The sequence below is a fragment of the Diachasma alloeum genome, unplaced genomic scaffold (assembly GCF_001412515.2).
Source record: "Diachasma alloeum isolate Michigan unplaced genomic scaffold, Dall2.0 Dall_scaffold_00566, whole genome shotgun sequence".
In the NCBI taxonomy this organism is placed as follows: domain Eukaryota; kingdom Metazoa; phylum Arthropoda; class Insecta; order Hymenoptera; family Braconidae; genus Diachasma; species Diachasma alloeum.
The window spans coordinates 326,339-352,542 of record NW_021680698.1 but is presented as its reverse complement, the minus strand read 5'-3'; the positions used below and the strand labels follow the sequence as shown (position 1 = coordinate 352,542).

General features: G+C 36.7%; 1 protein-coding gene across 4 annotated transcripts in view; it reads right to left on the bottom strand.

The window, feature by feature from the left end:
- Positions 1 to 3,482: 3,482 nt before the first annotated feature.
- LOC107043396 overlaps positions 3,483 to 26,204 on the bottom strand; it is a 203,181-nt gene continuing 180,459 nt past the window's right edge. For 3 of the 4 annotated variants that reach the window (XM_015264893.1, XM_015264891.1, XM_015264892.1), the window contains 5 exons: positions 10,300 to 10,611; positions 9,783 to 10,000; positions 4,647 to 4,763; positions 4,444 to 4,562; positions 3,483 to 4,347 (listed from right to left, as the gene is read on the bottom strand). In XM_015264893.1, coding sequence (XP_015120379.1) covers positions 4,175 to 4,347; positions 4,444 to 4,562; positions 4,647 to 4,763; positions 9,783 to 10,000; positions 10,300 to 10,611 — 939 coding nt within the window. In that variant the 3' untranslated portion in view covers positions 3,483 to 4,174. Of the gene's footprint in view, positions 4,371 to 4,443; positions 4,563 to 4,646; positions 4,764 to 9,782; positions 10,001 to 10,299; positions 10,612 to 26,204 lie in introns of all 4 variants that reach the window. The other variant, XM_015264894.1, reaches the window with a different exon arrangement.

Here is a 26,204-nt window from a genome sequence, read left to right as displayed (position 1 = left end):
GTTATCAAGTTTGCTCAGGCTCCAAATCACGAAAATACGCTATATCTTCGATCCGGCACTTCATTCATCAACACTGAGGGGTGCGCAAATTCTATGAGCGAATCATGTGTCACCTCCATTATGTCATGGAGTTTGCTCAGGCTCCAAATCACGAAAATACGCTACATTTTTTGATCCATCATTTTATTTATCAATAATGAGAGGTGCGCAAACTCCATGAGTGAATCATGTGTCACCTCCATTATGTTATCGAGTTTGCTCACTCTTGAAAACAGCAAAATAAACACTTGTAAATTGAAACAAAAACCATCCTGACTTCCCTTATGGAAAGAAAATTTATTTATCAATAATGAGGTGTGAGCAAACTCCATGAGCGAATCATGTGTCAGCTCCACCATGTTATCAAGTTTGCTCAGGCTCCAAATCACGAAAATACGCTGCAATATAATTTTATGTATCAATCCGGGGGGGTGAGCGAACTTAATGAATAAGTCATGGGTCATCTGCATCATATTCTTGAGGTTGTTTACATTCCAGAATTTCTAAAAAAAAACATGTTCTCAATTGCTTAAACCGATTTCTCCAAATTTTCACATAAATAATTTTTTTGACCAACGATGAGTGTTGAGCAAACTCTTCCTCCTCATTTTTGTGTTTGCTCACATTTCAATCCCCAGAAAAACACAATTAATTCTCATTTATGGTGGGCTGTGTNCATTTCCAAAAAAAAACATGTTCTCAATTGCTTCAACCGATCTCTCCAAATTTTCACATAAATGATTTTTTTTGTTAACGATGAGTGTTGAGCAAACTCTCCCTCCTCATTTTTGAGTTTGCTCACATTTCAATCCCCAGAAAAACACAATCTATTCTCATTTATGGTGGGCTGTGTCAGCTTGATAAAAACTTGACACAGCCATAAAAAACAAAAAAAAATGAAATGAGATAAATTAAAAATTATTATAATAAATTCGTGAAAAACTTCCTCTTTTCATTGCAATTGACGAAATTCGATTGTGATGCTTGGGCTGTGTCAACTTTTGATACCTCATCATTTCTTTCTCTTGATAGACTCATAAACATATACGTAAGAGTATGTAAGTAAGGAAGAGAGTAGGATAGATTTAGAAGAGAGAGGAGAGAATAGACGGTGACAGCAGAGAGTCGATACAGAGAGAAGTGTAAGAGATTGTCGGGACCATAGAATTGTATTTTTTTATTCATTAATATTCACAATACACCGTTTAAATTTATTTGATCGAGTTGGGATTATTGAGAGCCTTCCTGGAGGATAGAGTTGATTGGCAGGCAGTTAGTTAACATTTTTTCTATCACTGAACAAATCGACGCAAGAAAATTGTCAAAAATCTAATGAAATAGATGCTGATGATTTTGTATACAAAGATGAATACTTAGCAATGAATTTATTCGAAGAAATGCAAAGGTGAAACTTGTTATTTTTATTTCTCTGTTTGAGGATTCTGTCATCCACCCATTTGTTTAAACCTCTTTCAGAAGAAAGATAAGATATGGCACATGAAGAGCGATCGTTCAGAATTTCAGGAAGTTAGTCGTTTCCAAACATTCAGATCATTCACTGTATAAGACTGTAGCAAAATTATCAAAGAGAGATTTATAATCAGTAGATTTACTCTAAACTTTACACTAGTTTTTTTGTTACTGTTATGGAGCACAGTGTGAGAAAGCATTGAATGGAGGAATTATTGAAAACCAAAGATCGAATGTGGAAAAAAAAGGACAAATGTCTACTTACAAAAATTGAAATGTGAGTACTTTTTGTGTGCATCGAAAGTTTGGACTTTTTGGTTACCCTTAAAAATATGTGGCTGTGGAACCTGCAAGTGTTAAAGAAGTCGGCCAGATTTCAGTTGAAATTTGAGGAAAGAGATCACAGAAAGTAAATACTTCCTATATAGGAAGTATGCATAATGCAAGAACCTCAAACCACGAGTGACCGGTGGACTTGTTAAATTATAACTGGTTATTTTCGAGTCTCACAAAATCAAGCCTACGGAGAATTCTTCAGCAAATCGATTTTCCGTTCTCTTAGTTTAATTCCTGAAATGAAATTTTTCAGTTCGACACTTATCAAAGTGAATCCCAGTAGTCGATACTTTAAAATCACTACGAATCCACGGCTGCAGCTACGGTGAGACGCCCAGTGGAGGTGGAACTGCCCTAATATACAGGAGGGAATTTCCTTCTCTACTAAGCACAAAACCAATTTTTTGTCATGCTGTGTGTATAGTGAAGATTTACGCATGCTTTGCATGCGCAAACCCCACTTCACATGCATCGTGATGAAAAATAGGATCCGATGCTATTGGGAAAAGTGTTCCTTGACTCATGGGAGGACACCACTTGCCTTCAAAGAGCGCTACATACCTTCCACGCGACAAATAGTTTTCGACACTAGTGCATGAAGTTTTTTTCGGGGAGTAGATAAAATTGTATTCGCCGGAGACGAGTACAAACTATCGTACTTGTCAAAAGGACACTTTAAGTATTTGTATCGAACATTCTTATCAACGACTGTGTTATTCCTAGTCTAATCACCATACGCGAGTCAAGAGGCACAAGTTACGAGACACGAGGTACGAGACCGAGGATCGTTCGTCCCATACATTTGTCCAGTCAAGAGACATGAGTCACGAGACACGAGTTACGAGGCACGAAATACGAGGCACGAGGCGCCCGAGCTCAGTGATCCTCCGTCCCATACAAGTTCCCAGTCACGAAACAAGTCCCATGAGACACAAAGGACGAAGGACAAGGTACGCGGCACGTGCCCGATGGTCGTTCGTCTCATACTTTTTCTGGTCACGAGATACAAGGCACGAACCCGGGGATCCTCTGCCCCATACAAATTTACAGACACGAGACACGAAAAAAGAGTCGATTTTCTTTGTCAAATCGTATAAACAATGTGCTGTAGCTCATCATATTTTGATAGAATCAAAAGGGTATTGTTATCAATTTTCTGAACCATGACTAATTCCATTTTGATGACAATTTCTTGATTGATCGTTGAAAAATCGATTTTATAAAAATATCAATTTTTTCGATTTCTCATGGAAAATTGAATAGTGTTGCCGTACATGGTGAGGGCGGTCAAATCTGAAAAGATTATCTGTGTCCCAGTGTGACGACAAAACAACTGACCGCCAGATCACAATGAAAGTGCAATTAAAAAATAGAATAATGATGTAGAATTGTCGCTTGACTTCGTTGTCCGGGAGTTATTTATTCTTTTGTGTATGAAATAAATAACAAGTGCAGGTATTCATCCACCATTATCCACCATATCTAGATGATTGGAAACAGCGGGGGGTGAGGTGAAGGGGGTGCTGAAACCGCCATCCGGGCCTTAATATGGTCTTTTCATAGAATTCAGATGCAGAGTTGACAATTATAAAGGTTCAAAAGATTAAAATGAAATAACAAGTTTTGAATTATTATATTCTCTCTGTTTGTTTTTTATTCAATTTCCTAATAATTTATATCGGTTCCAGGCTTGATTTCGGAGTACGAACTTAAGTTGTCACAGGGGTAACGAGCAAGTCATTTATAAATTCCTTTATCAATATTAATTGTCAGATTTTTTACGCATTTTTTTCCATTTCAATATCAAGACTGCCGATTTACATCATTTCATTACTAAGACTCCAATTTCTCCTCCAATTACTCTCACTCTTTATCACTAGTTACATGAAGAAGAAATGTTATTTAATAAAAAAAAAACTGACATTTCATTTTTTGTTCTTTCATCTTTTGCTTTGAGCTCATAAATAAAAAAAAAATTAATTAATATAACACAACTGCACATTTTCACATTTCACAACGATAACAATAGTTTTCAGATTCGATTATCGTTAGTTCCTTTTTTTTAAATAAAAAAATGGATAAAAAACAATCATTTCAATTTTTCCGAGTTCGTACGTTTTTTTCTCGTTTGTTTCGGAAATTATCACTTCAGTGGCAATGGTTTTAATTAAAATGTCTATTTTGCTTGAGTTGAAAAAACATTAAGAAGCGAATGCAGAATGATCCCAAATAGACCTTTTCTCGCTATTTCAATTCTCTTCTTTCTTCATTCATGCTTATTGAACTTATTTTGTTTTTCTAAGTTTCCTGACGTAACCACGTGTGCGACTTATATATTACACGGCTTTGAGTTGGTCCCCTGTCGGTTGTAAAACAGGATATAGGCGTTACTGAAGTCCTCCTCCTGGGGCTTTTGTCTACTGGTGACCTCATCGTTGTAGTGATGCCAACAATCAGTGCGTGGATTTTTCGCATACGCAGTGTAATGCCCAGCTGAAACACCTAATTGAATAGAAAGATCATTGCTGAAATTTAAAACTTGACAGAAACTTGACTTGTGATAGTCATTCAATTTCATCAGATGATTAGGATTTATACCTCCAAAATGACAAACACAAGCGTAGAGATCATACAAATGTCGCCCCACACTCAGTCCAACCAGAGGAAAAGTCACTTTGTCTTCCAATTTCATGCTGACACATTCGTGGAATACAAATCTGTAATATTTAAAGTAATAGAGGCATAAGAATAATGCAGAAAATGAAGGTTAAAATCACAAAAAATAGAAAATCTGATCTTACCGCTTCAAATACACTATGAGGTACTTGGGATACCGATGAACAGCGAGAGTTTTGGTGGCACACTGGTTCCTCTCACACTTAGGACAGAACCAAGGATTATGTTCATCCAATATCTCACTGAAAATTGGCAAAAAGTACGGTTAATCAATATTTGAAGACTGAACCCTTCCTTATTTTTTCATAATTTCGAATTTTTATCATTTTATAACAAGGCCATATTATTCTGTGGAATTCATAAAACCATTGACGCCCGCATGGAGGGATTTTTGGCTTGGGGTCGAGTGCAACGGGATTCATTCATCAGAATTGTCAACTGTTCGAATTACAGAAGACCATTATCCCTATATTCCGAAAATTGAATATCTCGCGTAGATAAATGACCGATACAAAAAATATCCGCGATTATCTTTAAGCATACATAGTGTTATTATTACATGCACTAAGTGAAAAATCGACATAATGTCACAAAAATCATTTCTTGAGCGAAAAACATCGCATACATGTTTGATCAATTTACAGTAGGTTTCAGACAAGAAATCGGTGCTCTTCGGGCTAACAAAGAAGAATGAAAAGATAATGTCTTTTTTCAAAATGAGATAATATTCCTTCAAAGACAAGAATAGTTTGACAGAAGGAAAATAAGATATTGCTTCCCTTCAAACTCCACGCGATTGAGCGTAAACAACGGTTATATCTTTTCAAAATTTGGAAGTTTTCCTCTGTATAAACTTTCTATTCATTCAATATCGAAGTCTCTGATTCATGTTTCACTAAATCGAAGCTTTTAATATTTTTAGTCATTTTCTCATCTTCTGACACGAAAAAACGGATTTCTTGTGGCAAGAAATTATCACTTTATCATGACATGTTCATGTTCAAGTCATAAACACTTCACCGAAATCTGACATTGTCTGACACATTATCCGGAATTCTTAGCCTAACAAAATTTATCCTCAAGAGATGAGATATTTGGCACAAGAAATTCGTTTTATGATATTGTTGCGTATCCCCCTTCGAATTTCTAATTCTTTTATCTATGATCTGGACATCGAGAGAAGCCCCCTTTGTAACGATAGTCATCTCATCAACTTCGACATTCGTTTATTTTTGGTGGAGATCGGTCTCAAGACATCTTCGTCCTGTACTACTCTTTACGATTTATCAAATAAAACCGCCCCAACCATTTATTCATTCTGTCCCGTCTTCTTTCATCGAATACACCAATATTATGATATTTCTCTCGGTGTGCTAAATGGAATGTTTTTCAGTCGATGAATTAGACTAATTTTCCTAGTTACTTTCTTTTATACTGCCAATCTTTGTTCTCTGCATTTTGTAATTCATTGCATATTGTCGGACTATTCAATTTGACAAAGGATGTCTATTCAAAATACTGCTCAAGTGAATTTTTCTAAACATTTTATACACAATCTGACTCTATCAAGTTATTCTGGTTATGATGAGAAATGCATAAAGCAGAAGTAAATCATAAAAAATCTCAAAAATGCAATTCATGATAGTTGTAATTCAGGTAACAAGATTTTTTTGTCCATAGAGTTTCGTACGATTGAGGTTTCCTTCCAATAATCCATTCTATCGAATGCTTCGCGCAAGAGATAATGAGAAATAATTATTTGCAACAATTGAGAATGTGGTACCATTCTTTCTACGAAATTGGCATTTCATTATGTTGGAACACAATGATTAGACCTCATGCGCGAACCGACAAAACTTTTATGATACTAATTACGAATTGTCACCATTGTCATGTGAAGCAATAGAGTGGTAGACAGCCCATTGTGTATTTTTCATGAAAATTCTTTTGTACTTCCTGTACTCAAATGATTTCAATTTTTTTCAAAATATTCGTCTCCATGTCTTCTATCTCAATCCATCGAAATATGCATACCCGTTCATACAAAGTTTTCGAGATATTTCCATTTTTCGGTTTTTCGTTCAAAATTCTTGTTAACACTCATTTTTGCAGAAATCGATATACAACTTGAAATTTGGCACAAAGTTTTCTTTTTGCACTAGAATGTTTCGTATTGGAAATGGGCTAAATCAGATGGTTAGTTTAGGAGATATTCAAGTGTGTATCTAAATCTGTTTTCTTGGATATCTCGAAAACTACTTAACCGATTTCAATTTTTTTTTCAAAATATTTGTCTCGATGTCTCCTATTTCAATCAATCAAAATATGTATATCCATTCATACAAAGTTTCTGAAATATTTCCATTTTTCGGTTTTTCGCTCACAATCCTTGTTAGCACTCGAAATTTTTGAAAAACCGACATATTAACTTGAAATTTGGCATGAAGTTTCCTCTTTGCACCAAAATGTTTCGTATTGAAAATGAGCTAAATCGAATGGTTCGTTCAGGCGATACTCAAGTTTGTATCTAAATCTATTTTCTAATTTCCCCTAACTGAGGTTTTCTTCAAACTTTTCGCGAATGCGATGCAGGAGGTTGTAAAGAGTTTGGATGGGGGGCGAGAAAGCCACAAATTGCAAAAATAGGGAAAAATATGTGAGAGCGAACAAAATTTATTATGCTAAAACCATTCGGAAGCATACCATCAATTTATTGATGACAAAGAAAGCATTAAAACATCACCCAGTGACATGCTCACTATCATATCCTCGCTGTCGTAGGCTCGCAGCCCCCTGCTTATTTTAATACTCATCTCAATGTCCTCCACGTCCATACAAAGTATTCGAAACATTGGAATTTTTATAACACCCATAGAGCATTTATAGGTACTTCCTTAAGAATATTCGATACAGGTGTCCATGCTCAAATTTTCGGTATTTTCGAAAGTAATTATCCGGAAAGATTTTATTTCAACTATTCCTTTATTCATAGAAATAAATATATGCATCAAAGATTCTACTGAATACAGCACATAGTACGTTTTGCATTCTCAATTCTTTCTCCATCAATATATATTGTCGATAGTTCACTCCTATAGTCCACTCCAATAACCCGGTAGTAACGTATTGTAAGCCATGGCTTATTAGAATATTGATTTTCCTTTATCAAAAAAGATACAAAGCGAAAAACTCGAATTGAAAAAGGTCGAACTCGAAATATCTCGGATGAGGACGAGCTTCGGCGAAAACACCGACAAATGGCATTGAAAAAAATGGGCGCAACTTTCAAAACTTATTTCTAGCGTGAAATTAGGAACGAGCAAATAATTCACAAAAATATTCATCAGTTCACATTCTCAGTCTATGAACACACTAATTTGTGAAATTGTGAAATTCCTGTGTCACGTGACAATTCTAAAACCTTTGAAAAATTTGTCGGATTTTTACGCCCACTTCACAAAATTCTTGAGTTTTCTATTTAAAAAAAAGACAAGCAGGGGACAGCGAGCATACGACAGCGCGCTATGTGACAGTGAGCATGTCACTGAATGCTGTCTTATACTTTTTCGCCATCAATACATTGATGGCAGGCTTCCGAATGGTCTGAATTATTAAAAAAGTTTATAGTTTCACAACACTGACTAGCAGCAAAAATTTCAGATGATTACTGCCAGCTCCATGGGTGCTATCTAAAATTCCAATGTTTCGAATACTTCGTATGAGCGGGTATACATATTTTCTATTCAAATTTCAAGTTGATATCTCGATTTTTGCACAAGCTAGAGTGATCACAATTTTTTTTTTGATAAAACGGGAATATCTCGAAAAATTTGTATGAACGGGTATATATGTTTTGAGTGATTTGGATAGAAGGCATCGAGTCAAATATTTTGAAATAAAAAAATCGAAATCGGTCCACTAGTTTTGAAGATATTTGCGGAAAACAATTTAAAAATGAATCGCTTTTTCTCCAAAACTCTTAGATCGATCGGGTGGAAATTTTGCACAAAGTTAGTCCTCATTGAGACATATAATCTGACGAAATTTTCTTTTTTTGCAACTATTTTATTCACTTAATTATTCAATTTCCTAAAAATAGACCACCGGGAAGGTGGCAGCGGACATGGTCACATAGGACATGGTCACATACAGACATGGTCGCCAACTTCGTATTTTTACGTTTCAGACCATTCTACATCATTTCCAATCAAAATTCGAAAATGTGAAAATCAAAGCATTGCAATGTTTTCATTCGGAAGCAAAATGGGAAAAGTTATGTATTTTTTAAGAAATTTTCAGCTTGCGGAATTGTTGAATGTAGTTGTGGAAAAATTTATGAATGGGGAAAGTCTGCAATTGATATAAGGGAATTAGTATTGGTTAGATAATGTCAACAGAAAAATGATTGAATACATGTATAGGGGACGTAGATCAAAGTGGAATGGAGGGACGCAGCGAAGACCAGAAAATTCTGAGTTTTGATGACTTTCATGAGAACGAGTTATAACCGAACGACATTATCGGCGCGGCCATGAAGATCGGTATTTAAAAAATACGTGTGAATTACACCACGATTTCTTAGCTCAAATAAGAAACAAATGCCGTGTACAAAAAATACATCAGTGCACATTTTCTATGCACGGATTCGTCTATAATGAGTGGAATAGGAGATTATTTTTTCATGATAGGTATTACGAACTGACATGAGGCAATTGATTTTCAATCAATTGTCTATTTCACCCCCACCCCTCCAGATCTAATTATAGCCCCGGCGCAATTAATTATCTATTTTTTGAGCCATAAAGTGGATTTTTTCATGACATTGTAAAGTCGTAATTTGTAATCCAGTAAAATGTTATTTCAATAGGAATTTATACGGAATTTACTAGGGACATGTGGTATGAAAATCCCTCTATGCAGGCCTTAATTATTTTGGAGATGGAAAAGAAATGAAAATGGTTTTCCAATAATTAATCAGCAGTTTCAGTAGCCAAATAGTAAGGTCATTTCTTGTTTATTCATCAATTTCAGGAAAGATGGATCTTGAAAGACAATTCCGATGAAATTAATCTTAAAAAAGGTCTTTTGAAAATTTGTTTTGAAATCAAAAAGCCAATCAGATGATTATTTTTTTTCTTTTCAATTTTCATCGATTTGAGTAACCAACAAAATACTTCTCAGTTACCTTTATTCTGACTAACAGATTCAATCCACTAATACAAACTTTACGTGCTTGAACAACTATCAAAGAAGAGACAAACCTTTGAGTGAATGCCTGCAAACAGTCGTAGAGAGATAAAGGATGTGGTGGACGTTGTTTGCTAACACTGACGTGATCTCTTGGTGGTGGTATTTTCGGAATATTATCTGTATACCGAATTGCTAACGTATCACTAGTCTGTAGGGATACCATTCCAGTTTCTGGGACAGGGCAGCCAGTACAGTGGGTATTATACATACATCGCGAGCAGTGGTGACCCTGAAAAACACATATATGTTGGCCAATTTTTTTTACTTTACTGAACTCAGACATCGCGAAAAAAAAGCATTTGAAATATTTTTATTATTATTAATTTGTGTATCAAGTATATCAACACAAAGCAACATGTAAATTAAGTACAATAATATAAAAGTTCTATGACTTGAAAGAAAAGGAATTCCAGAAGCAAATGTGAAAAAAAAGATAATTTTTTCAACTACAATAAAGAGTATATATATATGTATACGGACTGTATTCCACCGTATTTCATCAACTTCGTACATTATAATAATATTCACCTGGCCATCGACGAAATGAATCGTATAGCTTTTCTCCTGTGGCACGATCCTCTTGAAAACCTCGTGAAGGTTCTTAGCATTTACCCTTGAAGGCAGTCTCACCAGGTGTGGATACCCACATAATTCCGTCTTCTTTTGATTATTCGGAGCTTCGTCGTTGTTCATATCGTACCGCAGTATCACTGGTACATTAAGTATTCTCACAGCTGGTCTGGGTTTGCCTGTCTGATCGATTTTCGTGAAGGATGAGGGCTCCACCTGAGCATAGCACACTAGACACGTTCGTGACTCCTTTTGGCTCTTGAAGTAGTCCTGTTGGGTAATACGTACTGCTCTCTCAATTTACTATCTAGCTTATTTCACAAATTTTTTGTCATATCGATTTAGAGATTGAATCAATTGTGTTCATTTATCGATTTATTCTATATGAATTCATCTATCATGTTTAATTGGTTTTATCAAAGTATTTCGGTCATATTTTGATTTCAATGTCGTCAGTCTCAGGGACAAATTGAGGGAATAAAAATTGCAGTTAAGGGACTCAATGGAGTCTCGTTTGAACCTTCGTAGAGGCAAGATGTGTTTCGGTCTCGCTACGCGAACCGTTTACAGTGCGTATAGTAAAACCGATAGCATTGACACTAGTGATGCTGCGAGAGACTTCACGAAACATCACGAGACGATACTTTGCAGGGATTGTCTTGGTCTCAGTGAACACGAAAATTTTCGGTCTCGTCTCAGTCTCGAGATATGCAGCATCACTCCTGTCGTGACGACTGCGAACCAATTCATCTCAACTCGGTTTCCAGTTTTTCGCATTTTTTATATGTATGAGCCCGAGGCGAGACAAACCAAGATAAAAACCAAATTTTACATTGAAAAAAGTGAAAAACTTGAGACCGAGATGAGGTAAATTGACTCAGTCATCACGAGAGGAGTCGATGCTCCATTTTTCGAGACTGAAACGAGACCAAAGATTTCCATGTTCATTGAGACCGAGACCACCTGTCCAACGTACTGTCTCGTGAAGTCTCTCGCGACATCACGACTTGACACATTCGACGTTACAGCGAGTTTAGCCCATTAGGGGCGACTCTAAACAAGTCTTCAATCACATAGTCCTGTGACGATGGGAGAATTACAAAGACCATCAAAAAACAACGATAAGATGCTGATGGACACTCACAAGGAACACTAGGGAGGTGTTCCCCTCCGATTTCAATGATACTCATATATGTTGTAGAGGACGCAAAACTAAGCGATACGTATTTTTTTTTATCGGCGGATATGCAGTTTTAAGGGGGGAAACCATAGTCAGAAGGTGACCACTTTTGGGGGTGATTTTTAATTCCACCTATAAGAAGGGAATTTTATTAAATGTTCATTATGGGAATAAATAGCTCGTGAGGAATTATGAAAATCACAATTGATAGTTCCTCCGGGGGTTGAAATTTGGGGGGTAAACTAGCCCTGTAAAGACTTCATTTAAAAAAAAAAAACCTATGATTCAGAATTTTATGAAACCAACTGCGTTGGATGGAACTGGGAAAAATGCGGAATACCTGTTTTTGGTTTTTCCCCAGAACTGGAGTTTACTAGGGTGAAAAAAATAATTTCCCAGCAACATCATTCACCAAGGTGGTGGGGTTATTTATTCAATTTATCCAACTGATGAATAGCTGGAGAGGAATTATGGAAATCACAATCACTACTCACTCTGAGGTTTCAAATTTGGGGGTTAACTACTGTTATGTCCAGAGAAGGATTTTAGCGTCGAATGGACATGTTTTAATTGTCACATTAAAATCAAAACTAAAATTATTGAATTTTATAATTATTGGACGACGCAAAGTTTTATACTCTTACCTTTTTCTAAAATATAAAGGAAAAGGGTTTGATTTAGGGATAGGGCTTGAGTTGAGACTAATTTCTAATCAAGAAATTTGGAGTTGTAATGGGAATCAAATTTGAATTTAAATATATTTGGTATAACTATTCGGTTTACAAAAACATGAGCGTGATTTTACAGAAATCTATGTAGCTAAAATTCCTATCTCTGGAATGATCTGAAGGATTCAAATTTAGGTTTACAAATTTTTGTCACTCACAATTCGGTCTGTTATTTATAAATTATTCGATGTGCTTGTAGATCCCTGGGTAAATCCGTAATTTCTTCANTGGTGTCTTTGGAATTTTCAATTGACTCCAGGTGATGAAATGCACTCAGTTTAATTTACAATTGTGGATTTGGTTCTTAATTGCCTGAAATTATAATATAACTTATAATTATAATCTTACATAAAATTTATTCTAATCTTAAATTCCTATTACAAAATTTTGGACATTACACTACCCTCATGAAAATTGTCTTTCAGCAAAAAAAAAAATATTGTTCAAATTTGCATAAAACCAATAGTATTCGAAAAAAACATGAAAAAATGCAGCTAGGGGCCGGATAGCCTAGTAGGAAGAGCACCCGATGCAAAAAAAATGCGGAAACTGGTTTTTCATTTTTTTGCTCGAAAATAAAATTTTCAGAGGCGCAAGTTTGATTTTGTCGAAAACTATGAATTATTCAAAATATATATATGTATATATAGTTTATTGGGGAACATAATTAGTACAGAAATGATATTCATCAAAAAAATGGTGCATGCAGAGAGACTTTCTGCACCACGAGCATCTAACTACCGCAACATTAGAACAACCATCAACTTCATATTTTGGATGAGAAGATTGTCCAAACGCAAAATCGACAGGATTATCAAATTCCTCTGGTTTTTTAGCGATGTAGCCACTCTGGAACCAAGCGTAACAAAATAGGTTTTAATACCTCGGTGATGATAATTGATTATGGACTAAAGATTGCAATTTGATCACATTATTCCGCGCATGCAAATTAATATCATGATTTAAGAGAACAACCGTATCTGAAAAATGACGGATGTAATTTTTCCAAATCCTGAAGCCGTACACATCAAGAGGTTGAATTTTTCCGGTAGTTCCTTTGGGGATTAACATAGTTAATAATTCTTTATTCCGAGGAGTTGCCTGTTCTATCACTTGACAGCAATGTCCACTCCATGAATCGATTAACAGTAGACTTTTGGTTCCACGTTTGGAAAGAATACTTCTTCCAGCCAAATTTCAAAGTGCTCTGGAATAGTTGCAATGGGATGAACATTACAATCAGTACAAATAAGTTTGTTACATCTTAAGTTTGAAATATTCAATTTCCCTGACTTTGAAGCCGTTATGTAAATATTGGGAGGTCTGAATAAATTTTCTTGAACCCTTGGACCAAACGTTCCGGAAGGTTCCTTGTAAACAATAAAGAGAGGTGACAATAATTTCCCATCTGCTGATATGGTGGGTTGTATGGTATAACTGTGTGTCGTTGATGTTACAGATTATACAATGCATGAGACTTCTTTAGAGCCCTCTTCCGCCAAAGTTCGCCCCGAATGCGTTTCCAATTGGAAACCACTCGGATCAGAATTATAGATGTTTTNGGATCAGAATTGTAGATGTTTTGCAAGCCTAAAATCTCAAAATACGGTTTGATCTGTTGCAGGAATTCGTCCGCTGCTATTTGTAAATCTTTTTGATTTTCCATTGTTTTACGTGTGACGCATTTAGTAATCTTGCGCGATGAGCTCTTTTGAAGTAATGTAGCCACCATGCCGAGGCCTTGAAACGAATATCTTGATATCCAATATCTCGTTGAGCTTGCAGAGCCCATTTTCGTAGGTCGGCATCATGAACAATTAGCCCCGCATCGATAGCATTTTCCATATTTTTCAACGTGTACTCTGATATTCGTTTGACTTTTCCATATAAGTTCCTCCTTTATTGACTTGATGTGCCCAACGACGTAATTGCTGGACCGATTTCACTCTTTTGAATTTATTGGAAACAGTTTTTATAGATAGATTTTTCTTTGTTTTTGCACTCCTCCAGTATTCGACTGCTCTATTTTTATAGTCATAATCTACAAGTTCCTCATCCTCTGAACAACTATCAGATGATTCTTTATGATGTGGTTGGAATTCTGTATCCTCAATTGGTATCATTTCGATGTCTTTGTATGGCTCTTGGAAATCAAGAGTTGATTCTTCAATAATTTCCACCCCATTATATTCCTCCATAGTTCGTTGCAATATATTCTCGAAATGAGTTGCCAATTCTCGTTCTTCATTAGTCACAGGGGTTTCGCCAAGATTCAGCACTTCAAATGTTGCCATGAGGATCTTAATAACGTTTATAGGATTGAATCTCATGATGGAAAGAATTCGGAATATACGATTAACGAGAGACAGTTTTGCCGTGATGTGTTTACGTAAACTGAACGCTGCGCAAAATGGAAGTGAATAATATTCAGGGTTATCAATAATACATGATTACTGCATGATGGATTACTTATTTTTGGATATAGGTGACGCGTGTACGACTATTTGCATTTTGTTTGGATTTATTATCGCTTTCAGCAGTGTGTTATCATCACATATATACCATAATAATGAAGTCTCTTAGAACCATTACCCCGGTTCCTCCGAAATATGAAAAAAACAAGTTCAATCATTTGTTGAACGATATGGAAAAATTCCGATTATTTAGCAAATTTTTTTTCGTACTCGTCACTGCTTTTTTTTCAAATAGAACCACCCTGTTGCTGTACCTGAAAAAAAAGGAAATTTTGTTCCAGAGAATTTTTTCTTTGATCTATTTTTATCGTTATTCGTTTATCGCCGAATTTTGGAAAAATATCATTTTCACGTGCGGATTATTGAAATCAAAATTGAGGCTTGGGATATCTGGAATCCAATTTTATTCTTTCATAAAAAGGGATACTGTATTATTTCATATCTCTTCCGATGCAATCATTTCCGTGAAAGCCAATAGTTGTTTGATAAAAAAATATTATTTCGCGGGGGTACTCCACCCCGTCAACTTCAACCCCGAGAGGAACTATTATTGGATATTCTCACGATTTCTCACAAGCTATACAGTACCTCACTGGAATGAATAAATAACCCCACCACCTTGGTGGATGATGTTGCCAGGAAATTATTTTTTTCACCCTAGAAAACTGCAGTTCTAGGGCAAAACCAAAAACAGGCATTCCGCATTTTTCTATGTTCCATCCAACGCAGTTGGTTTCATAAAATTCTGAATCATAGTTTTTTGTTTTTTGAAAAATGAAGTCTTTACAGCTGTAGTTTACCCTCGAAATTTCAACCCCCGGAGGAACTATCAATTGTGATTTTCATAATTCCTCACNTTATTGAAATCAAAATTGAGGCTTGGGATATCTAGAATCCAATTTTATTCTTTCATAAAAAGGGATACTGTATTATTTCATATCTCTTCCGATGCAATCATTTCCGTGAAAGCCAATAGTTGTTTGATAAAAAAATATTATTTCGCGGGGGTACTCCACCCCGTCAACTTCAACCCCGAGAGGAACTATTATTGGATATTCTCACGATTTCTCACAAGCTATACAGTACCTCACTGGAATGAATAAATAACCCCACCACCTTGGTGGATGATGTTGCCAGGAAATTATTTTTTTCACCCTAGAAAACTGCAGTTCTAGGGCAAAACCAAAAACAGGCATTCCGCATTTTTCTATGTTCCATCCAACGCAGTTGGTTTCATAAAATTCTGAATCATAGTTTTTTGTTTTTTGAAAAATGAAGTCTTTACAGCTGTAGTTTACCCTCGAAATTTCAACCCCCGGAGGAACTATCAATTGTGATTTTCATAATTCCTCACGAGATAATTATTCCCATAATGAACATTTACGAAAATTCCCTTCTTATAGGTGGAATTGGAAAATCACCCCCAAAAGTGGTCACCTTCTGACCATGGTTTCCCCCCTTAAAACTGCGTATCCGCCGATAAAAAAAATACGTGTCGCTTGGTTTCGAGTACTCTACAACATATATGAGTTTCATCGAAATCGGAGGGGAACACCTCTCTTGTGTTCCTTGTCAGACTCAGCAAGCCACACACAACCAACTCCCATTATTCTTCGCGCAAGCAACAAACCAGACCCAAGTCCAAGATCCATCTTCAAGTGACGAGCAATTTTCAAGTGATGATTAAGGTATGATAATAAGTGCAATACAAGGTACTCCAATCAAAAAATATATATCCCATTGGGGACGTCGTGGGACCAAAGAATGTTCTCAGAGCTATCCGTATTCCAGGTAATCGCGCCGCAATTTACGTCACAACACCAGACCTTGTAGACAAGCTTACCTCTCCAGACACGAATCATTGGAGGCAACAGGCTTAACATCACACCAGAAAAATCCAAAACAATGAAAGTTATTCTCTCTAACGTCTTCCCGAAAATTTCCTACTTGGCCATGGAGCAATCCCTGAAGAATCTAAATATTAAGCCCATTACAAAAGTCTCCATACTTAACTTGAGTTTGGATAGGGAAGGATACACCGTAGTAAGCGCCAGGAGATAAGAATCAACGAAGAAGACAGACTCAAGATGCCAGAGAATATTAAGAATAAGGACATTCTTATCATTAAATTTCGATAACCTTAATAGACAAATATAGATACCTCATACAGGTTATTGTTTCTAACGTGGCAAAATGCACTCCAAGAAAGACGGTACAGGTCAGAATAAACAGAAACCCTGTCAAATGGTGGAATTATGAATGTTCAAGTCCAAGTTGTATAGACTTCGTAAAGCCGGTTACAAAAAGTGCAGATATTCAAAAAGGCTCAGTGATCTCATAGCCTACAAAAAATCCGTTACCGTTACCAGAAAATCGGTTAAACGGAAGAAGAACGAATGTTTTATTAGTTATCCATAAAACTTAAATCCAAGAACAAACTCCACGTACATCTGGAGGTCGTGCAAAGTGCTTAATACCGCATGGATAAACACTGAATCTAATATTCCCAGAAACCATGTCGAGACTCAAAACCAGATAGCACAAGTCATGAGAAAGTTAAGCCAGTGATGCCAGATGGGGGCAAAAATCCCACGCGTGGGATTTTCGTGCGCAGCTCCCTCACGCAACCACCGCTACTGGACATGCGCAAGCCCGCAGCTAAAACCCTGCGAATGTAATGACGGAAATAATCTTCCAAATAAGAAGTAAATTAATGTCAAGCTCAACAAAAATAAAATACCACTTTTGCAGCATTCTAAGTACTGATTTATTTATTTATTTATTTGTTTATATTCCTTCTTCCAGATTTATGCGTATTCACTGAAGATTTTCAAACTTAAAATAGTCTTTCGGTCGCCTTCCGACTAGTGTTGGGTGTAATTGATAACAAAAGTGATCGCAAGATCGGAAAATTAAGTTTGAGGTCTCAAAATACAGTTTAAAGTCTAAAAGATTAGGAAAAACTTTTTTCTTATTCCATTGTTAGATAGGCAAATTTCAGAGATAACTAAAATGAGAATATCGGGCGCGAGAAACTGAAATAAGGGTCAAACGTGAGGGTGAAAAATCACGACATTAAATAGGGGTAAAATGGGAAATGTATACGATAACAATAACCCGGGCGCGAAGTTTGGACCATCTCGATTTATTTTTGAATAAGGAATTCAGGACAGACGATGCAAATATTTCATCACCGTTATTCAGATATTTCAATTTTTTCAATAATTTTAGTCACTTTCTCACCTTTTCATGAAATGTTAATAATTACAATAGAATCTTGGGAACTTGGTCGTAGGGGAGATTTAATTGGGGGAAGGGGGAGTGTCATAAGGCTCACAAGGATAAAAAAAAAAGGACTTACAAAGTTCGCTGGGGCTGTTTGACTCACAAAGGGATCACAAGAAATCACGAGGGTCTCAATCGGTCACGAGGACCGCAAGCGATCACGAGGGTCTTAAGGAGTCTTAAGGGTAAAAAAAAGCAATCACGAGGGTCGCTAGGGATCACGAGCGTCACGAGGGTAAAAAAGATGAATCACGAGGGTCACTAGGAATCACGAGGGTGAAAAATAGGAATCACGAGAGTCGCTAAGGACCACGAGGGTCACGACGGTAAAAAATAAGGAATCACGAGGGTCGCTAGGGATCACGAGAGTCACAAGGGATCGCAAGAGATCACGAGAGTCACGAGGGGAGTGTCCCAAAATAATGTCATAAAGGCGCTTTTGGTTATTCAAAGAAAAATTGTGATGTACCGAGTGGTTACCATTTCATGGACAATTGGTTCTCACAACAGCGCCATGGCGCAGTCGTTAAAGGTATCCAGTCGAATATTGGAGATCCCAGTTCGATTCCCGGTTTTTTTTTCAATTTTTTTTTCTTAATATTGCTGTATGACGCGACAAATGTTTGAAGTTAATTCATTATATCATATATGTAGGTGAAAAATGGGGCTCGCGAGGGTAACATATAGGAGTTGAATGTACGGATCAGGAAAATTATGTTGTAAAGTAATCCGACATTTTTCTATTTTAATTACTCATTCTATATTTTTCACTACAATGTAATCAATTATATTAGAATTTACCACTTTTCTTTCTCTTTTCTTTTTCTTTCAACTCTGATTGCAAAGCCGTTATTAATTTCCTAGTTTTTCAAATCTGAGAATGAACGCAAAATATCGCTTGTGTAAGAATCGATTATTCCTTCGCTCAATTCTGCTTTTAACCGGTAATATTCGGTGTTGACATTCACACAACCACACTGAAAAATCAAAACAATGAGAACCAAAACAAAACACGAGCTACGTTGGCTCACTCAGTCTCTGACAAAAGGCGATCGGAAATCAACGAGTGATTCCGTGTTTCTGCAGTGTGTTAGAGGTTTTTTTATACTTTTCAATTGAAAATTTGATATGGAGATCGAAGCGGACCAGGACAGGGATTCAGGACGTGCAGCTTCCGGTGTTCCAGCATCGAAAAAAAGGAAACTATTTCAAGAATCATGGAAAAATGAACCTCAATTTTCTGGGTGGTTGAAAAGAGTTGACGAGAATCCAAATAGTGCGTTTTGTTGTGCTTGCGAGAAACAGATTGCCGCCAGAAAATCTGATTTGCATAAACATGCAGGGACTGAAAAGCATAAAGAAAATGCTTTAAAGCCCAATCCCATCCGAGGGAATGAAAAAATTAGTGATGAAGGTAGTGTTCTTGAGGGGAATTCCGGTAGTGTTGTGGCAGAGCATAAAAAAGCTGTTAAAATCGCGGAAATTCTCTTGTCCAATTGCGTTGCAGAGCACAACGTCCCCATATCTTTCGTGGATCATTTATTTCCTGTGCTAAAAAGATCATTTCCGGATAGTACAATCGCGCAAGATTGTTCTCTGGGGCGTACAAAGTACACGAGCATTATTGAGAATATTTTGGGGAAAGTCGCAAACGAAAATCTTGGGAAAGTTTTGAGGGTTAATAAATTTTCAATTCTTGTTGATGAAACTACGGATATTTCAAAAAAAAAAGTTCTTTGTGTTCTCGCGCGATATGTGTCGCCTGAAAACGGTCAGGTTCAGACGGAATTTTTAGATCACATCGAACTGGATCCAACAGATTGCTCAGCAGAAAAAATCTATAATTCTTTCGAAAAATCTTTACGCGAAAAACAAATTCCAATGCAGAATATCGTGGGCTTGGCTTGTGATAACGCGAGTGTTATGGTTGGTGTCAAAAATTCCTTCGCGCAGAGATTGAAATTAGAAGTTCCCAATCTTATCCTAATGAATTGCATTTGTCATTCATCCGCGATCGTAGCTTCAAAGGCCTGCAGTAAGTTGCCCAATGAGCCAGAAGAATTAATTCGAGGTACATCGATGTATCTCTTGAATTGTCCAAAGCGGTACGCGATATTAGAGGAATATCAAGAATTCTTTGGCGAGGAAAAATTGAAAATTTTGAGTTTGTCAAACCCACGATGGTTGTGTTTGCATCAGTGTCACGCGAATTCTCGTAAATTGGGAACCATTAAAATTATTTTTCCAATCAGCTATGCTGGAAGAGCACTCACCTTCAGCCCAGAACTTACACAAATTCCTAGACGATCAATGTGTAAAGGGCTATTTTCTTTTCTTGAAATATTCATTAAATCTTTTCAGTTCTTTCAATGGTCTTTTTCAGTCTCGTCAGTTCATGCTTCATAAATTGGCTGAAAATAGTGGGCGACTTATTCGTAATATCGCACGAAACTTTTTGAAGAAATGTGTCATTAACAAACTTTTTGTAATGCCTATTAATGTTAGTCATCCAGATCATTTTCTTCCCTTGGATGAGATTTGCCTCGGATCTGAATGCAACAATCTGGTTCGAAATTTCCCAGCGACTATTGCTGAACAATTTCGTCTCAGATGTTTACAGTTCTATATAACTGCGACTTCTGAGATGAAATCGCGTTTGTCGCACGTACATCTCATTATTCAAAACTTGAAATTTTTGAATCCTGAAGCAGCACTGGATGATGGTAGTAAACGCATTGAAGCGACAGTAATTTATAACCTCGCTTCTCATTTCGGTGATTTTGATGAAACAGCTTTAGCTTTTGAATGGTATGCATTAGGCAATATGCCTAACTAATTCAGATGATAACAAACGTGCATGTTCTCTATCTGTCGACCAATTTTGGAATGAGATATCGGAGTTAAAAGATTTCACTGATTCATTAATGTTACCCAATTTAACTAAACTCACGAAAATCATCCTTCGTCTGCCACATTCCAATGCTGAAGCAGAGCGTATTTTTTCTATAGTTACCGATGTTAAATCCCAAAAACGCAATAAACTTGGTACTGACTGCCTTAAGTCTATTTGTCAGATACGATCCTTCAATCAATGTCACAATATTGATTGCACTACTTTCCAAGTACATCAGGATCATCTCCATTTACATAATGCAAATAATTTGTATCCCAAGCAAATCTCATAAAGTTGTAAAATATTCTTCATTTTGCCAGTGCATGTGGAAGGATTATTTCAATAACTTTTTCCCATTAGAATGTCATCTCTTTTAAACCATCACAATTATGATCTACTCATTTAATTTGGGTTCTCCCTAGGATTCTGTAGAACATTAAAAATCCAATCGAATTTTTTTTCTAGCCCTTCTCGATTTTTGCAGAACTAGAACATGTTTTTTTGTCAGAATCGACCGGCCCTTTTCAGGGCCCCAAATGATAAACGTGGAAAATTCAATAAAGCTCAATATTCAATACCCTTATTATTTTTACAATGGAGAGTGAGACATCCATTTGATCCTTTCCATATGAGTTCCCTATTTCCTGTTGACCCTTGCGACGATTGGCCCTTCTAACATTTGACCTTTCCCCTGTGACCCCCATGACGTTTGACCCTCGTGAAATTTGACTTTCCCCTTGTGACTCTCATGAAATTTGACCTTCCCCTAATGACCCACGGGACGGTTGACCCTCGCGCAAGTGACCCTCGTGACGTTTGACCCTCCCCCTAGTGACCCTCGGGACGGTTGACCCTCGCGCAAGTGACCCTCGTGACGTTTGACCCTCCCCCTAGTGACCCTCGGGACGGTTGACCCTCGCGCAAGTGACCCTCGTGACGTTTGACCCTCCCCCGTTGTGACCCTCGGGACGGTTGACTCTCGCACAAGTGACCCTTGTAACGTTTGACCCTCCCCCTAGTCACCGTTGTGACGGTTGACCCTCCCGTAGTGACCCTCGTGACGCTTTAACCTCTTTCAAGTGACCCTCGTGACGTTTTACCCTCCTTCAAATGACCCTCGCGACGTTTGACTCTTGCGAAATTTCACCTTAGCCTTGTGACCTTCGTGAAATTTTAGTTTCCCCTTGTGATCCTCGTGACGTTTCCACTTCGTGAAATTTTACCTCTCGCTTGTGACCCTCGTCACCCTCTGGAAGAGAGTTATGTCGTTGTCGATCGAATTCGAACATTTAAACGTAGCGCCAGGCTGGTTGCGCCCTAAAGGCAGTGCAATGGAACGTGAACGAAGAGTGGGGAACGTGTGGGACCCGCATCTGGCATCACTGAGTTAAGCCCAGACGGACGTCTCACCAACCCCCATGATGTTTCCGAATCCAACCCGAATCCCCTCTTTGACCAACCATTCACATTCGACGAATTTAAATTTTCGCTACACTGCAGAAACAATCGATCACCATCGCGGCTAGATGGTATTGACTACACTCTGATGAAAAAACTACCGACACAACTAAAACTCATACTTCTAGACATTTACAATGAATTTCCTATCGACGTAAGGAAAAATTGTCAAACGGAAAAATCGTCAAATGAGAATGCGAAAGGGGCGTCATCCGGTAGTGACGCCACGGAGTATGGTTTTTGGGGTAAAGAAGAGTTTTCAAGTTAGAAATGTATAGATAAATTCAAAATAATATTTAGTTTAAGATAATCAAATAGGGAGATATCTCAAGCACATTGAATTATACGATATCATAGGGGCAAAATGGATAATTTCTGACCTCATTCGATTTCTTTGGTAAAATGGGTCTTTTCTGAACTCCTACGATTTCATGGGGGCAAAATGGGTTTTCGTGTACTCCTACGATTTCATGGGGGTAAAATGGGTATTTACTGACCACATACGATTTCGTTGGGGCAAAATGGGTATTCTGTGAACTTTTACAATTTCATTGGGGCAAAATGGGTATTCTGTGAACTTTTACAATTTCATTGGGGCAAAATGGGTATTCTGTGAACTTTTACGATTTCATTGGGGCAAAATGGGTATTCTGTGAACTTTTACGATTTCATTGGGGCAAAATGGGTGTTTCGTGTACTTCTACGATTCCACAGTGACAAGATGGGTATTCTGTGAACTTAATAAAAGTTAATAAAACTTAATAAAACTCATCACTACATACATAAATTAGATAGCACATGTATATCATCCCGATTTGGACCACGGCTATCTTCTAAACTACACAGTGTAGAGATGTGATAACTTCATCCCTGTACCGTATCCTGATCCGTTGCAACTGTGATTCATTGAGGAAATAACGGATTTAGGGGACATATCCTACCCGACAGATAAGTCTTTCATACTTTTCTTCTAATAATATCATTATGAATCTTTTTCGTAATTTTCGTCTAGGTCACAATGCTTCTGTGTATTAATTATTCATTCTTTCCCAAGTCGATAATTATTATCGAAATTATTATATTCTGTTATTATTATATTGTGTTGTTATTATATGAATAATTTTAATAGAAAAACGTACGGCATTACAGAACCGCCAAGGAATGGTGTCGTTATTTTGGCGGTTCTACGGAGATGTTCCTCCATATTTCCACGCTTTTCCGTGGAATCATTTCTTTTTATTTCCTACAAATAGGAACTAATACCTCGTATAAAAAATACCGGAAAGAATAGCAAATATTTACGTTTCAATTTATTCTGAGCTATTTCAGCATAACTTAGAGGTACGTTTATTGAAACCATTTGCACATATTTTGTAAATGCTTCACAAATTACAGGCAAAAGGTTGTATAACATTTCGTGAGGGAATTGCAAATTTCAACTTTTCAGATGATTTTCAAACATCTCAACCTATCTTTCGAATACAATTTCTTCAAAACTTTTTACGGAAAACTTCTGAATATTTTGGAAATTTTTTGAAAAAATAACTTATTAATCTTATAAAAATTTTCTTTCCGGATTGCGTATAAAACCCTATAGAATTTACGTACGTGATGATCGGATATTTGTATAGGAATATTTTCTATACGATGTATTTCTATACATAAAATTTGACCTAATTTTTTGTTTTCGTACGAAAGATATGCAAATGCTTTAGAGAAAAACGTAGAGAAATGGTGCATCTCCATATGAAATGTTTATATATGAGGCAGTGTGTCGTATTGGATCACCCCTTCAGAAATCGTATAGAAATAATTTGTATTCAAAATATCCGTATCAAAATATCCGAATATCATACGCAAAAATCCTATATAAATTCTATACGCAATCCATTTTACCCCCATGAAATCGTAAGAGGTCAGTAAATACCTATTTTACCCCAATGAAATCGTAAAAGTTAACAGAATACCCATTTTGCCCCAATGAAATCGTAAAAGTTCACAGAATACCCATTTTGCCCCGATAAAATCGTATGTGGTCAGTAAATACCCATTTTACCCCCATGAAATTGTAGGAGTACACGAAGAACCCATTTCATCCCTAAGAAATCGAATGAGGTCAGAAAATACCGATTTTACCCCAATGAAATCGTATGAATACAAGAAAAACCCATTTTGCCCCAATGAAATCTTATGTGGTCAGTAAATATCCATTTTATTCCCATGAAATCGTAGGAGTACAGAAAATACCCATTTTACCCCTGACAAATCGTATGAGGTCCGAAAATACCCATTTAGCCCCTAAGAAATCGTATGAGTTCACGAAAAACCTATTTTGCCCCCATGAAATCGTATGAGATCAGTAAATACCCCTTTTATTCCAATGAAATCGTAGGAGTACACGAAAAACCCATTTTGCCCCCATGTAATCGTAGGAGTACAGAAAAGACCCATTTTACCACTAAGAAATCAAATGAGGTCAGAAAATATCCATTTTGCCGCTATGATATCGTATAATTCAATGTGCTTGAGATATCTCCCTAATTGATTATCTTAAACTAAATATTATTTTGAATTTATCTATACAATTCTAACTTGAANATTTTCTTTCCGGATTGCGTATAAAACCCTATAGAATTTACGTACGTGATGATCGGATATTTGTATAGGAATATTTTCTATACGATGTATTTCTATACATAAAATTTGACCTAATTTTTTGTTTTCGTACGAAAGATATGCAAATGCTTTAGAGAAAAACGTAGAGAAATGGTGCATCTCCATATGAAATGTTTATATATGAGGCAGTGTGTCGTATTGGATCACCCCTTCAGAAATCGTATAGAAATAATTTGTATTCAAAATATCCGTATCAAAATATCCGAATATCATACGCAAAAATCCTATATAAATTCTATACGCAATCCATTTTACCCCCATGAAATCGTAAGAGGTCAGTAAATACCTATTTTACCCCAATGAAATCGTAAAAGTTAACAGAATACCCATTTTGCCCCAATGAAATCGTAAAAGTTCACAGAATACCCATTTTGCCCCGATAAAATCGTATGTGGTCAGTAAATACCCATTTTACCCCCATGAAATTGTAGGAGTACACGAAGAACCCATTTCATCCCTAAGAAATCGAATGAGGTCAGAAAATACCGATTTTACCCCAATGAAATCGTATGAATACAAGAAAAACCCATTTTGCCCCAATGAAATCTTATGTGGTCAGTAAATATCCATTTTATTCCCATGAAATCGTAGGAGTACAGAAAATACCCATTTTACCCCTGACAAATCGTATGAGGTCCGAAAATACCCATTTAGCCCCTAAGAAATCGTATGAGTTCACGAAAAACCTATTTTGCCCCCATGAAATCGTATGAGATCAGTAAATACCCCTTTTATTCCAATGAAATCGTAGGAGTACACGAAAAACCCATTTTGCCCCCATGTAATCGTAGGAGTACAGAAAAGACCCATTTTACCACTAAGAAATCAAATGAGGTCAGAAAATATCCATTTTGCCGCTATGATATCGTATAATTCAATGTGCTTGAGATATCTCCCTAATTGATTATCTTAAACTAAATATTATTTTGAATTTATCTATACAATTCTAACTTGAACTCTTCTTTACCCCAAAAACCATACTCCGCGGCGTCAATACCGGATGGCGCGCCCTTCGCATTCTCAGTTGACAATTTCTCCGTTTGACAATTTTTCCAGAATTAAGTCTACTCCAGAATAACTCCAGAATTAAGTCTATCGCACTCACGTTCTATGTACTAAAATTATATCGAACTATAGTGAAGAATAGACTACAGTGATAGGGGGAGGGC